At 59.8% G+C, this 14,557-nt stretch overlaps 7 protein-coding genes across 7 annotated transcripts; all 7 read right to left on the bottom strand.

The window, feature by feature from the left end:
• Positions 1 to 1,312: 1,312 nt before the first annotated feature.
• Positions 1,313 to 2,674, bottom strand: LMJF_25_2270 (conserved hypothetical protein; the record flags this gene model as incomplete). Its single annotated transcript, XM_001683937.1, has 1 exon — positions 1,313 to 2,674. One exon carries the CDS (start codon positions 2,672 to 2,674, stop codon positions 1,313 to 1,315), a length of 1,362 nt encoding a protein of 453 aa, XP_001683989.1.
• A 1,142-nt stretch (positions 2,675 to 3,816) lies between these two features.
• LMJF_25_2260 (conserved hypothetical protein) lies at positions 3,817 to 4,188 on the bottom strand (the record flags this gene model as incomplete). The annotated part of the gene is made up of 1 exon (XM_001683936.1): positions 3,817 to 4,188. One exon carries the CDS (start codon positions 4,186 to 4,188, stop codon positions 3,817 to 3,819), a length of 372 nt encoding a protein of 123 aa, XP_001683988.1.
• Positions 4,189 to 5,504: 1,316 nt separating this feature from the next.
• On the bottom strand, positions 5,505 to 6,401 carry LMJF_25_2250 (conserved hypothetical protein; the record flags this gene model as incomplete). The annotated part of the gene is made up of 1 exon (XM_001683935.1): positions 5,505 to 6,401. One exon carries the CDS (start codon positions 6,399 to 6,401, stop codon positions 5,505 to 5,507), a length of 897 nt encoding a protein of 298 aa, XP_001683987.1.
• A 391-nt stretch (positions 6,402 to 6,792) lies between these two features.
• On the bottom strand, positions 6,793 to 8,391 carry LMJF_25_2240 (conserved hypothetical protein; the record flags this gene model as incomplete). The annotated part of the gene is made up of 1 exon (XM_001683934.1): positions 6,793 to 8,391. The coding sequence occupies one exon, from the start codon at positions 8,389 to 8,391 to the stop codon at positions 6,793 to 6,795; it is 1,599 nt and encodes a 532-aa protein (XP_001683986.1).
• Positions 8,392 to 9,113: 722 nt separating this feature from the next.
• On the bottom strand, positions 9,114 to 10,094 carry LMJF_25_2235 (conserved hypothetical protein; the record flags this gene model as incomplete). The annotated part of the gene is made up of 1 exon (XM_001683933.1): positions 9,114 to 10,094. The coding sequence occupies one exon, from the start codon at positions 10,092 to 10,094 to the stop codon at positions 9,114 to 9,116; it is 981 nt and encodes a 326-aa protein (XP_001683985.1).
• Positions 10,095 to 10,467: 373 nt separating this feature from the next.
• Positions 10,468 to 11,460, bottom strand: PEX2 (glycosome import protein; the record flags this gene model as incomplete). The annotated part of the gene is made up of 1 exon (XM_001683932.1): positions 10,468 to 11,460. The coding sequence occupies one exon, from the start codon at positions 11,458 to 11,460 to the stop codon at positions 10,468 to 10,470; it is 993 nt and encodes a 330-aa protein (XP_001683984.1).
• A 1,017-nt stretch (positions 11,461 to 12,477) lies between these two features.
• LMJF_25_2220 (conserved hypothetical protein) lies at positions 12,478 to 14,394 on the bottom strand (the record flags this gene model as incomplete). Its single annotated transcript, XM_001683931.1, has 1 exon — positions 12,478 to 14,394. The coding sequence occupies one exon, from the start codon at positions 14,392 to 14,394 to the stop codon at positions 12,478 to 12,480; it is 1,917 nt and encodes a 638-aa protein (XP_001683983.1).
• Positions 14,395 to 14,557: the final 163 nt, after the last annotated feature.

The raw sequence follows: 14,557 nt of genomic DNA, 5'->3' as shown, positions 1-14,557 counted from the left end.
TAATGCGCAGTTGGTGATACAAGTGAGCAAATGTGGAAGGGGGAGGGGGTGCGTCACCAGGAAGAGAACGAAGCAATGATGGACGAGAGCGACAACGCAAAGAAGGGTACAGCGGGAAAACACAGCGCTGGGGGCAGCTAGGCCGAGACCACGACGGTGTACAGAAAATGCGTCCGACGCTGCTCCTGGTGGCGTGTGAGAATGCACAGGCGAGGAGGGCGAAGAGAAGGGAGCGATGCCGAGGCAGGTGTGCGTGAGCGCACTACCGAAGAGAGCGACGGGAGGGAGAAGAGCACACGTCAATTCAGCACACGGAAGGGGAGGGGGGTACTCGGGCAGCAACAGCACGCAGGGAGGCGCACCAGCGGTACGGTCTGTGGCGCACGTATCGCTGTATCTCGTGAACAGCACAAACTGGTGAGTGGCGGAAAGCTTTCGTGTTGTATCTTACTTTGTGATACTGAGAGAGCGAGTGGTAGTGGAGGCAGCGAAAGTGGATGGTGGGAGGCAAGTAGTGTCGAATACGCAGCGGGTGCACAGGCTAGTGCTCTACTTGATGAGGTTCACTTTCATCGACAGACACACGCGCGCACGCACGCTGAGCAATCGGCGCGGGCCAAAGGGAGGCAGGAAAAAGAAGGCAACGATGGACGGCAAGTGACACAAAAGGGTGTGTCAGTAGAGGAGGGGGGGTCCTCTGGAAGCACTGCAGTGGGTGGCGGCAGTAATGGGAAGGGGAGTGAAAAGGTGGGCGGTGGCATGGTCGCCAAGCGCGTGCTTTCAGGAGCACACGCGTGGCTGGAGAAGGAGCACCAGTGATATCTGTGTGGAAAGGGGCGGCGGTGTGCTATCTGTACAACGCAGTCACCACCATCTCGTCGCCCCATCTCTCTTTGACGCCTTGGGTAGAGCGAGCAGAGGGGAGAGAGAGAGGGGGGCGGCGGCGGCGAGATGGTGGTCACTGCTAGAGCGAATGCGGGGCAGCGGAAAGGTGAGCGTGAGAGACACGGCAGCAAACGGCCACGTAAGCGCTAACACGCATACACAAACGTGTACACACAGACGCACAGCAGCAGCAGCGCCACTGCCATTCGTCAACTTTGCGCCTTGGAAAGTACGGGTACACACCACTCCGTGCGCCGCCCTTCGCCCCCTCGTCTATCGGCACACAATCACACCACTGAAAAGGGGTACCTCAGACCAAGACCGTGCAGAGCGACAGTGGACGTCGTGATGCACGGTGCGAAGAGCATGTGGGCATGGGCAACGTCGCGGTCGGCACCCAACAAGCATATCAGCGGCATGGCACTCATCACTCAGCGATGGAGAAGTAGTCGCAGAAGTGCTCGCCCATGTGATCCTCTCGCTGCCAGTGCAGCCGGTACACGTTGCGTACCTTGAAGCCGTACTTCACGAGACTAGCCTCAATGTTGACAATTTGGTTCAGAGTCCACGGTAGGCACAGAACGCGCCTCTCACCGCTCGCTTGCGCAGCCTTGTCCTCCATCATCTCCTCCAGCACCTGCCGCACATGGCCCCAGCCAATACGTGCCTCGCCCTTCGTCGCGGACAACTCTGTAGGGTTGTAAACGCAGCGGAGCTCATATGGGAGGAGTGCTTGCATGATGGCGGCTCCCCAGCCCACATCAGCACCAGCCGGGTACAGCATCGGTGGCTCCACGGAGCTGTTGCGCAATATGTCGAGGAAGCGGTGGTGCAGTCCAAGGGCAGGGAACGTGTTGATCTTGAGCGGGAAGAAGACTGCTGGTACGAGCTTGTCGATCTTGTCGAAGGTGACGCCCTCCATGATTATGCCGTCGCACACCTCCGCGACGGACCCGACTTGAGCGAAGAACGACTTCTCTCCAGCCTGTGGGCATGGAATGGCAATGACAGTGACGTTGTGCTGCGGCAGCACCATCTCAACCATGTTCACCGCGTAGCAGGCGTCCCCTGCGGCGTCATTGTACCGCACGCATGGCGGTGGCAGGAGGCTAGCGTACGCCGGCGGCACCTCCGCCACGGTGTGTAGCAGGGTTATACCCCGGAAGTACTCCATAATGTCACGCCGGTTGTAGCGCCGCCAGTAGCGGAGGTACAAGTACACGAGGTTGTCCGTGTGAAGCGAGGCGTACACAATGCAGCACAGCGCCACAACCAGCATGAAGCCGAGGCGCACCATGCGCTGGTACATAGTAGCCACATGAAAGTTGCGCAGGACTTCCCTTTCAAACCGCTCGCGCTCCACCGTGGCCTCCAGCGCGGCGTGTGCGCCAGCGCTACCTTGCCTTGCCGAGGTCGACGCGCGGGCAGCAACGCTGCGGCGGCGGGCGGGGAACGCCTTCGCTTCCTTGCTGAGCCACTCCACGATCTTGCGGTGCTCCTCCTCCACGTTACGGTTGTACAGCCACAACTTTCCGCCTTTCAGCCCACGGATGCTGTTGATGAGGCGGATCAGCAGGAAGTGGCGCACAATCGGCAGCTGCAGCCATGGCGCGCCTGGCATGGGGGCGTAGCTGTTCAACACGTCATGTATATCCTTCTGCGGAATGTATTTTTTGTTCTTGTACCGTCGGTTGATCGAGTAGCACTGGGCGTAAAGCACCTGGCTTGCCTTGTCGAAGCGCAGCCGCTTGGGAAAGCTGTGCCGGTAGATCTCCAGTAAGATGCTCATGGTAGGCGGAAGAAATGTCTACGGCAGGCGCACACGGAGCGCGCCGCCGGGAGGAACGAAAGCCGTTTCCGCACTTTGGGGTGGGTGGTCCTCGCAAAGGCCTCCGGTGCACCTCCGCAACACCTCTCTCTCTGTGGATGGTTGCGGTGAGCTGAAGGGCGGAGAGGGAGGGAGCTCGGGGCGACAGTGCGTCGATGAGAGATAGGAAGAGGGAGGTGGGCCTGAAGCACTCGCTGGTCAAGTCGCTACTCCGTCAAGAGCTCCGCACACGACGCGACGCCTCGCCGATCACATGAGCGAGCACACCTGCACTGGAGTCCAGCACACACACAAACACATGCACGCAAGGGTGATTGCAGGCCGCAGCGTGTCTGTGGTGAAGCCTGCAGCCACTGCAACCTCAGCGTCGTGGGATCCTTTCCCGTGGTGCAGTCACCACCACCTTTTCCCAGCCCTGACACAAAATGGCAAAGGCAGCGGCGGTAGTGTGGACGATAGTAGGGGACGGACGGCGTCCACGAAGCGATACGCAGGCACGGCACTGGACACCAGCAGCCACCCCGTGATGAGTCGACGTACAAGGTGAGGGCGAAAAGGAGGGGTCGACGAGAGAGTGATGGGGCATGAGAGGCACAGAACAGGATGCACGCGCATGCACACACACACACACACAGCTCCTCTGCGTGTCCTCAAACAGACAGCACCGTGGTGAGACGTACGTGCGTCGCAAGAGACGAGCGCCAGAAGAAAGAGGGAAGGGATGGGTGGAAGCCGCAATTCCGGGCGCGGTTGCCGATGCTGCCCCACAAAACGCAAGTGGACAGTCGGGTTCGCTTGTCAGCAGGTCATCACCTCAGAGGCGGGGCCCACTACACGAAGGGCACGCATCGCCTCTCCCTCTCCCTCTCTCTTTCCACCTGAACGGTACTGTACTAGTTTGTATTCATTTTCCTTTGATGCTAGTTTCGCATTATGGTAGCATCGAGGCGAGCCTTCACACACCCTTTCGGTTCTCAAAGGCAAGCACAAGTGGGAGCCACCGGCCCCGCACAACAACGGAAACGTCTTGCTTCTCCGTCTCCACGCGCGTGTCAGCGTCTTTCTCCTCGCCTGCGCGGCTGCACAGCGCATCTCCAAATACGTCAGCTGATGCTGCACTTGCGTGCACGCCCTCCGTAGCTGCCCGGCTCTTCGCCCACAAAGAGTGATCTGGGTATGGGCAACTCCTGCACGCTCTTCGGTTGCGCCCCCTTGCTCAAGAACTCACCCGCCTTTGGGTCAAACCCCTCGGGGAGGGCGTAGGGGTCTCTAAAGTTGGCCCGAATCTCGCGCGCCTTGGCGGTGTAGAAGAACATGAGGACGCAGGCGGGCGTGAAGAGGGCCACGGCGTAGAGGACAGCAGCGAACTTGTTCTTCTTCAAGGATTCCCGCACGTGTCGCTGCGCCAGCGGCGACTCCGCGTCCGCCACAACCTCGCGCACCTCCCGTTCCGCCAGCTTTCGCTCACGTTCCATTGCGGCGCTGGTGCGGCGTTGTGAGCGGGGGCACCGGATCCGTGTGCGTGAGCAGGTGATTAGGTCTATGGGCAACGCGGTGCGCTACCCCCCCTCTTCCTCTTGCCACGTCACCAACCAAGTCACTGTCGCGCACTCCGCCCAGACACACAAAGAAATGGGAGCGACAGAAGAAGACGCAGACGCGGGAAGGCACGCTAAAGGTCCACGTTGATGAAAGGCAGAAAGAAGGGTGGCGTCGTGTGCGGTGCTGCACAGGGCGGCAAAGGAGCGGGTGGAAGAAGGCGGCCAGAAAACGTGCGAGTAGAACATAGAGAGAGCTACAGACATGCACCTCGCGCTCAGTCCCTCATGACGTGAGACAACTCAGCGAATCGTGTCGCAGGGCTCCGTGCACCCACCCCCTCTCCCCACTCGGTGTGTGGCGAAGCCGGGCAGCCCCTCCCCTCCCCTATTCCGGCCAATGCACAGCCCCTTCTCGTGGTGAGAGGGCCAGGCGCCTACGACGTTGGGGAGTCGGAGAGACTCCGCGCTACTCATGTCGGCGGTCCGGTGGTGGACGGCGTTGCACCGGAGCGACCTGCGGCACTGCGCACGCGTGTGCCATCCATATGATGGGCACAGTGTGTCAACGTGGCTGGAGCGTATCCCACTCGGCCCTCGCTGCTTAGTGGTGCGGGGCGGCTCAGGCGCCCCGCGAGGGATATGCACCACGTGGCGAGCAGCATGGGTGGAGCGGCTGCGGGGCGACCTGGGATGCGGGCGGGCGCGTTGCCTTTGAGGCGGGGGCCGTGCTGAGATGACCGGGTCGGCGCGCTGCTGTGACGCGCGTGTCTACGGCTGCTCCGCGCCACGCGATGCGAGGGGGAGGGGCCCTGTGGCAGGGCCGGGGGTGCAGCGTCGACCTCGCGTTGTATGGCAGCGAGACGGTCACGTTGGCGGCAGGAAGAAAACAGCGCCGCACTTTGTCGCTTTATTCGTGAACTCCTCCTCCTCCTCCTCACAAGGGAGATGGATGAAGAGAGACCAAGCACTGCAGAAATGCCCAACTACGCAAGCGGCCATCACACACACACACACGCACGCACACTTATGCACACCAACAACAACGACAACTCTCTGTGAGAGGAAAGAGAAGGAAGAGAGGAGGAACGCACAACGCCACGATAGGGGGCGAGGCGGCCCACAGTCCACACACACACACACCTCTCCCACACCAAAACGAAAAAATGAGGCGCACACAAGTGCGAAGGCGCATTGGCATTCCTTAACCTGCACATCCAGACACGGACACACAGAGAGCGTCAGAAGCAGCCTCATCGGTATTTCTGGATGCCACCGTCGTTCTCTTCCCCGCTGATGTTGTACCGCTTCAGGCCCAGCCATTCCGCCCACGTATTCTTGCGCTGCGTCATGTACAGTTCGAAGTCCTTCTCGTTGCGCCTCTGCCAGATCGACTTCGACACCCGCTCCAGCCACTCACTACCCGCCACGTACTTGACGTACGCGGGTCCTAGATACGTCGGCATCAGAATGAACACGAGTACGCCCGACGTGAACCACAAGCCAACGCGCCTGGCAGAACGCAGGCCTGCCCGCTGGATGTTATGTGTCCCTAGTTTTTGCCTTGGGCGGAAGAAGTTCTCATGCCCCTGGGCGTTGGACGCGGAGGCATACCCCTCCGGCCGCGGCGCCGTCCCTGGTGCCTTGTTCTCCATGTAGCGTTGTCGATGCCAGCAAGGACGATGGGGAGGGTAGGAGATGAGATAAGTAGAAAAGAGCAGAGAGAGCACAGGAGGCGGCAGAGGCGGCGCGCTGTAACGCGAAGCGAAGCGCCGGCGGAAAAGACGAACGAGGACTGTCAGCGCGGCGCTGATGGCTGCCGCACAGAGAGATCTAGGGCAAGACGTGGGGCGAGAAGGCAGCTGGGGAGACGCGGATGGCAAGAGGCAGAGGTGCACCCACTCTTCGCTGGAGGAAGGGAGGAAGTCAGTTGTTGCCGTGATGGCGGGCATGTGTATGCGTTTGGGAGCGAAGGCGGCAAGGAGGTAACGCAGAGAAGGGAAGGATAGAAGCAGAGAGATCGGCATGACAGGGCTGCAGTGTGACAGACACACCATGACGACGAACGCCTCAAGCACGGATGCGCTCTGCGCGTGGTGGAGGGAGGGAGGGCGCGGAAAGGGGGGAGGGTCGACCTCGTGCCCCACCATTCGTGCGATGGTGCTCAGTCGAGAAGAGGGTTCTGCGCCTTTCACAGAAAAGGCGAAGAGGGAGCTAAGTTGCAGTCCTCCTGCGCTTGCGCCGAACACGGTTTGCGTGTGTGTGTGTGTGTGTGTGTGTGTGTCTGCACAGCGGTGTGCACGTGCCGATGACTCGTTTTCAATCGTTACTCTGGGAGTATGGGTGAGCCGTGTTAGCGGTGCGCCTCATTCAACGACAGCGACGGCAGTAGCAGCAGCGTGCAGCATGTAGCGTGTGTTAGCAGTAGGAAGACAGAACGACAACATAAAGAAACTCGGAAGTAGAGAGTGAGACAGGTGCTGCGCACAAAAGGAGAGACGGAGGCTGTAGGAAGCGTGCGTGCATGCACGAGAGGGAAACTCACCAGGCGATGCAATCCCTGCGAGCGAGACCGTCTCGCCCTCTGCCCCTCCGCCGCAGGAGAACGAAACAGCAGACCACGAGGACGAGGCAGTACAGCGCAGAGAGCTCGAAAAGGCTGCAATGCGTGATGAAGCACGCAGTACGGGACAGCCACAGCGGGGGTGGCTGCCACCACGCCGCGGATGTTCTGCGGCAGCTGCGTGATTCGTGCGCTCCCCCCGTCCTTCGCGGATGGTGCGGGTACACAGAGCAAACAGCGTCAGCGGAGAGCGTGAGAGAGCAGCGACGACTAACGCCACCAGTGAAGCGGCCTCCGTGGAGCGAGAAAGACGAAAAGTGCGTCTCAGCGACACACGTGACACACCGCATCTGACTTCTTGGATCAGCATCAGAACTCCTCCGCGCCGCCGTTGCTTTAGCCCCTGCACGGTTCAAGGTGCTATCTACGCACCGCAGGTCCGACGAGACGGCGCGGAGTGGCTCCACGACCCAACTCAGTCGCTCCTCTAGAGGCCGCTGCAGCCGAATCACGGTGGCCTCGTAGCGCTGCGAGCCGCACAACTGCCATGTCACGTTGCTCAAGGACGAGAGAGACGTCGGTCGAGAAAGTGCCCCCTCCACATGTGCTCTAAGCACCACCTGTGTGACCTCCAGAAGAGGGGAGGCGTGGAGTAGGGTGCGCGTCAAGGCGCAGTCGGTGTACACTAGACGCTGAGCAAGACCGCAGCAAGGGACAAGCGCTGCATCGGCATCGTGGAGGGCGGCAGTGCTCATCTCCAGCACCGTGTCCATCGCCCCATACAGCGCTTGCGCACCGGCGGAGGGAACGGCGGCAAGAGAGAAGATAGAGCGCTGTCGGTGCGTCTCGTGCACGACGAAGCCTACCAGTGACTCGGTAAGGCATCCGTGCTGCAGACTCCGGTACGTCTCTCTCTGCGGGAGCGGCGCCCGCATCTGCAGCACAGTGACAGGTGGAACCAGCCCTTGACGCGCAGCCGCGTCGGTTCGAACATGGAAGGCATCAGCTCGGTGGTATGCGCCCGACTCCAGTATAAACACGCCTGCGGTAGCAGCGTCGTTCACCACCGCAGTCGCTGTGTACGGAGCAGTGGCGCCCGTCACACGGAGGAGTGCTCGCTTGCGGGTCACAGAGAGCCGTGCCCCGTCCCAGCTGTGCACTACCTCACGGAGCAATGCATTGGTACCGCTGACGCACGGGTACACGAGGTGAAACTGACGAACGGCGGATGTCGCGTCATCAGCGAGCACAGCCGCGCCGCTGATAATGGGGACATCGGCTTGGCTGGGACAAGCCAGCGGTGCCCGACACGCTGCTACGAGAAAAGAGAGCAACTGTGCGCCGCCCAGCCCATGAGAATCGTCTGGGTCGATTTGCAGCCACATCTGCGCCACAGCTGTGCCGCTGTCGTCGGTGTACAGAAGGGCGTCGAGAAAGGTGGCGGTGCTGTTTTCAAGCCGCTCTGGCATCACCCACGTCTGCAAGAGAGGCATGAAGGTTGACTTCGCGCTGCTTTGATAGCGTGGCGAGGCGGCATCACCGTGGAAGAAGTCGCACATGATGTTTGTCGGATCCATGGTACTATCCCGTCCACCTCATGCGCTGCCGTCGAGTGCTGATGTGTGGGTCTTTGCCTGTAAGGAGGGTGCCCTCCCATAACCACCTCCCTCGCTGAACGACGCGCAGAGAGTTCGAGAGAGAAGCAGGAAGTGAATAAGGCGCCAACACGTGAAAGAGAAAATGAAAGGTAGCGGGTGGCAGGCGACGGCAGCGGTGACATAAGGCTGAGAAAGAGGTGGGGCGGGCAGGACATGCACGTGCTTGACGTCGAGCGGCAACACCAAGAAGGTGGTGCTACGCAGGAATACCCGTGCGTGTGTGGCAACGTGCAACAGAGAGATGATGTGAGAGAGGGGGAGGAAGGGCACTCGACCGCCTAGCCGCTGGCCACCGTCCCTCTCTTCTAAATCACAACCAGCACAACACTTCTCATCGCGCTGGAGGGAGGGAGGGGAGGGGATTCAGCCTTGACTATCTCGTTTAGAGCGTACACGTCGTATGGCACCGTGCACAGTACATCGGGTGCATACACACACGCACGCCTCCGCACACGCGGAGCATCGAATGCCCACAGCAGAAGAACAGGGGGAAAAAGCAGAGGAGAGGTGAAGACTCCTCCGCCCCCCACCCCTCTCCCCTCGACCGCGCTATCCTCTCCGAGTTGCGTCTTACACAGAGCCACATATCCATCGCGACTCTTTTTCGCTTGCTCTCCTTTGGTTTGTCGCTGCTCATGTGCCTACTTCTTCAAATGCCTTCGCAGCACGCGATCGCAGCAGGCCGGCTCCGGGCAGTACCACGAGGTGGTGGAGAGAGTCGCATAGTTCCGCAGCACGCTATCCGTGATGCCTACGCAGTGCACGTGGTACCAGCGGTAGCAACCAGCGCACCGCACCACATCACCGTCCATCGCCTCTGTGGAGGTGGGGCAACACTTGAAAGTGCCGAGCGGAAACAAACGAGGCCGGCTTCCCTGCTCAGCTAAACAGTTGGTGCACACGTACATGCCGTCCTTTGGAACGGCGCGGGTGGTGGTAGACTGGGCACAGAAGCTGCACTGCGTCAGGGGAAGAGCCGCCAACGCAGGAGGTTCGACAGAGACGCCGTCGGCCGCGCCAGAAGTTCGGTTGTTGCTGCTAGTTGCGCCCATCGACGAGGGCCGCGTGATCTCTTCTACAGCGTCCTCCAGCATCCCATCAATGCCCCTCGCCTCATTCTGGAAAGGCGACATCACCGCCAGCGCCGGGTCCATCCTTGTCTCTGCCGATCTTCCCAAAACGCCAAAACATCTGACTGATGTACACACATGCATCGATGCATGCACAGTGCACGCACGTGTACGCGAGTGCGACGCCAGTGGTAGCAAGCGACGCCAAATGGATGCAGCCGCGCGCACAGATGCACGGAGGAGAAGAGAGGCAGAGAAAGGCGGGAGAGAGATGAGGAGGAGGAGAAGGGGCGAGGGAATCAGCAGAGAGAGAGCACGCGGTCGCAAGAGGCGAGGGTACAGCTCACTGGGCCACACCTGCTTCGATGATAACCACACACATGCATATACGCACGTAGATAGGCAGAGAAAGGAGGAGGAGGAGATTTGTGGAGGGGGCGTCGGAACGTCTTCTCCCAGATGAAACAAAATGCCGCCCTGACGTGCACGGGAATATAGATGCGCCACCTCTCCCGGCAAGACAGCCGCTTCCACGGGTGTGCCACACCACATCCGCTCACCACCATCAACATCTAGCACGATGTACATGGCATCTAAATGCACAGTCGCTCCTTCTATTCATGGCGATGATGCATGCATTCTCACCCCCCCCCCTTTCGTCTCTCCACGACAGCGACACACGTATTCAGAGAGCCGCACCTCCTCACACACGCACATACACACATACACACACATATGGTCGTGGGCCCCGACGTCGCTCTTCGGTGAGCACCATCGCCACCATCTCACATGACCTACGGAAGCCCATACAGCCAGAGAGCTTCACTTAAACACACAGAGAGAGGCAAGCCGACGCACGCAGGCAGAGCAATAAAGCAGGGACGACGGCTAAGCACAACACAACAGGTGGGTATTCCCTTGCGGCTTACGCAGGGGTGCAGCTGTGCACGGCTTGGCCGCACTTTATACAACGAAAGGAGCCGGTGGATTGACTATCGAGCAGCCGACTCTTGATGCAGTAATAGCAGTAGCGGTGGCCGCAGTTCGACCGCTGGCACACTGTCGGCAGCTCATGGCACGCGCTGCACAAGTTCTCGTTCATGGAGAGCAACGCCGACGACGATGCAACGGAGCCGAAGCTTTTCATGAGTCGCCGGAAGTATCGCCCCAGACTAAGCGCGCTGAAGAGCGACATCCACGTTTGCCACTGCACGTGCTGATTCATGTAGAGCAGGTTTGTAAAGCGCATCATCCGCTGCGAGCCGTAGACGAGACGGAGAGACAGGATGCGCTCAACGAGGGTGCGGTACCTCCCCGTCATCAGGAAGTTAAACGTGTTGGCAAGAGAGAGCAAAGACCATGTGACGACGGCATAGCGGAGCGCCTTGGCGATGCGATACCGCGCCGTCGGGACGGGCTCACGCTCCCATCCCTCCTCCAGCACCTTTCGCTGCACCTTGCGGGTGACGTACGGCACTACAAGCGTCATGATCGCGTGCACCAGCAGGAGTCGGCGGGATGGAGCGAGGCTGGGCAGGATCGACTTTGTGTTCTGCAGTGAAAGCAGACGCGCCCGCTCTTCATCGCGAAGGACTAAGTTCTGCAGTCGGTCCCCGATGGACTGCCCCATGCGCCACACCGACAGACGGTACAGCAGGGCATCCAAAACGAGCACAAGTTCCTCCTGATAGGCGAAGCGAAAGTGCTGGAGGGGCGGGATGTCGAGCACATGGAAGAGAGCCGTCTGCAGAATCTCGGCGAGCTCGTGTTGCAGCACGACCGAATCCAGCTGAAAGATGCGCAGGACGTGATCCTTCGGGAAGATTGAAAAGGCGGTGGAGGACGGTAGCAGCGCCTGCTGCTTCGACACCGTGTCGATCGTGTACTGCGCGTCGACCGCGTCTCCGAGCCACGCCATGATTCACCGAATGCCTCCCGTGAGAATCGCAGAGAGGTGCCCAGAGAGAAGAAAGGGTGTAGAGAGGCCGACATACACACGCGCGAAGAAGCGCACACAACCTCGAGCCAAACGCAGTAAGACAGCAGACGCAGATAAACGCTAGTCTGTTTTGTTGTTCTTTTCAGCAGCAGCAGCGTGTGCGGGTGTGGATGTGTGTGATGTAGTTGCGATGGTGTCGAGGACAACGAGGAGAAAAGCAATCAGCGAAACACAAAAGAGGAGAGACTTTGAGTCTAGATGGGGGAGGACCAACAACGCAACCATAAAAGAGAGTAGCAGCACAGGGTCACGAAAGCATCATGATTTATGGTGCACGTTGATCAGGCAGGCAGTAGGGGAGCAGGAGAGAGAACGAGGAAGGTGTAGTGGCGACAGAATAAAGCAATGGGCTTCCCCCTCCTCCCTCTTCCTCCTCCGCCCTTTTCCCCTCGGTTTTACAGCGAGGAAGGAAGTGAGATGTGCTGCTGCCGCCCCACTCTTCATCCTTTTCATGTCGGTTCGTTTTTGTCTCGCTTGCATTGTTCTTGTCTAACGAAAGGCAGGTTGGCAGAGAGCACTCGCACGCACACACGCACGCGTGTATGTGTGTGTGTGTGTGTGTGTGTGATGGCTCACGGTAACAACACAGAGAAGGACGAAGAGAGGGGAGACAAAGGAAACATGCAAGACGACAACGAGCAAGGGATGGGGTATTCGTGCTTGTGCGGTGCAGCATCATACATTCTCACATGCGCCTCTCCTCCCCTCCTTCTGAGCTCCCTCTTGCGGACACATAGACCACACGTCACAGCACAGACAACCACACGCCTACCACCGAGCAGCAGCACACACGCCCGCATTCTCACCTTCTCTTTTAGGGTTTCGCAGCGCTGGGCTTACGCGTGCACCTGTGCGTGCACTGATGTATTGCGCAAGGATAGAGCAAGCAGCACGGGAAATAGGTCTCGCTACACGCGTTAGATGGCACAGCACCGCCTACTGTCGCATGTAGTCAGATAAGACCGTCATTGGCCGGCTACGGTTGACAAGGTGCTGATCGACTTCAAACTCCAGTCGCTCCGCCTCACGCATGCACTTGGTGTAGATCTCGTTGGTCCAGCGCAGCTCCTCCTCACGCAGCTCCTCCAAGGTTTGTTGCAGCTCAATATCCATGCATGCAATCCGTTCGTTGATGGCCTGGTTGCTCGTCTTGACCTTCTTCAGGTGATCGTTCAACTGCTCCACCCCCGCCGCCGCCTTGTCCTGCGCACCGACTACGACGCTCTCCACCCGCTCCAGCTCCTCCCACATGGTCTGGTGCCACGCCGTTCTGCTCTCCTCTGCCGTGCGACGCGTCTCGTCAACGCGGTTTTGGATGTGCCGCATGGCGTCGCTTAGGTCATCCATCCCTTTTCCGCGCTGCATTTCCTTGCGAGCCTCCATGAGCCGACGCAGTTGCAACAACATCGCCTGCGCCTCATTCGGTGTAGCCGCCTGCTCCACCAGCGCATCTACCACGTGCAGGAAGGCGGCAATCGGAGGCTGATTTGTGTAGGGCACCGCAGCAGCAGCAGATGCTGCGCCACCCTCCAGCCGCGCCTTCTTTCTCGCGGCGACCATGTCATCGGAAACCTCATGCGAGGAAGCAGCAGGCGTTGTGGAAGACAAAGACTCGTGTGCCGCCGGCTCCGTCTTCTCCGCTGGCTTCGCCATAGAGTCCGGGGAGCGCGGTGCCTGCGGTGGACGGTGGTGGCGTTGTTCCTCTTTCCGCACCTGCAGCGCCTCCACGATCCACTGCCGTACCGGGGACTGCTTAAAGGTGGCGAGCTCCTCCTGGGCCATGTAGAAGATGACGGTGTCCATGCCCGCCGTGTGACTCAGCAGTAACTCCAGCTTGACGGGGAACTCCTCCAGTCGCACAATGACGCGGCCATCGCGGCCGAGAGTAATGGAGCGGATGATGCGGTACGGTATCGTAATGTTGTCGGCGTTGGCGGCCGTGACCATGACAATCACGTAGTTGGGCGTGAAGTAGGCATTGGTGGAGCTTGTCAGCGTCGTCTCCGCGGCCACGACTTCCTTCAGCGGGTAGCGCAGCACCTGCGCGCGGCCCTCGTTGAGGTGCTCAATCAGCAGCGTCATGCGAGAAAGCAGCGTGCCGTCGTTGGGCAGCGCTCGCAACTCCTCGATCGTTGCGGGCGGGAGTGAGCCACCGAGGTGGGAAAAGACGTCTTTGTTCTGTCGCGACACGCGGAACAGCAGCTCGACGCACTGCAACTGGAAGAAGACGTCAACAGAGGCAGCGCAGCAGTCCGCTACAAACTTCCACGATGCCAGGCGCTGCTTGTTTTGTTTTGACCCCTTCACAAGGTTGATGAGTGCCGTTGTTGTGCCTCGCTGCACGTGGAAGTGCCGGCGCGCCTCCTCTGTGTTTGAGTACACCCGCTGTAGTACCTTGGCAAACCCTCGCATAAACACCGCCCCGCACTTATCCTTCAGCGCCGCGCCATCGCACAGGCTGCTGAGCACTTGAATAAGCTCAACGGTGCCGGCGCTGTGCAGCGGCAGGGCCTCCTGCTCAACAACAACTTTGAAAATTGCTTGCATCGTCTGCAGCAAGGACTCGTTCTGCACCATTGTGCGGATGCCCTTTTCGAAGGAGGATTCGCTGTGGGCAAAGCCCTCAGAGAAGATCTTGAAGAGGGCACAGAATGCGTTGCCGTCCTTAGCCGAGAGCGCCTCCTCTGCCCGCAGCAGTATGTACGAGCTCTCGAAGAAGATGCTCTGCACCTCGAGCTCGTCCAGCGGCTCTGGACGGCGCAGGACGGCGTCCACGGCATCTGGAATGGCGCTGAGGGGCTGCTCGACAATGTCGTGCATGTTAATGCGGTTTTTGGTCGGTTGGCGCGGCATGGCGACGACGGTGTGCGTGTTGGTGTGTGTGTGGGGGGGGGGGGGGGGGGGGTGAAGGGAGGGGTTGATACAAGTGTAGCACCGTTGCTTGTAGATGTATGTGGGTGTGTCTGTTCGTCTATGAATGGATACGCTCACGTGCAGCCAGAGCAGCTCGGCACAG

This window comes from Leishmania major, chromosome 25 (assembly GCF_000002725.2).
Source record: "Leishmania major strain Friedlin complete genome, chromosome 25".
In the NCBI taxonomy this organism is placed as follows: domain Eukaryota; phylum Euglenozoa; class Kinetoplastea; order Trypanosomatida; family Trypanosomatidae; genus Leishmania; species Leishmania major.
Note: the sequence above shows the minus strand (reverse complement) of the source record. Positions and strands in the feature narration are given on the sequence as shown.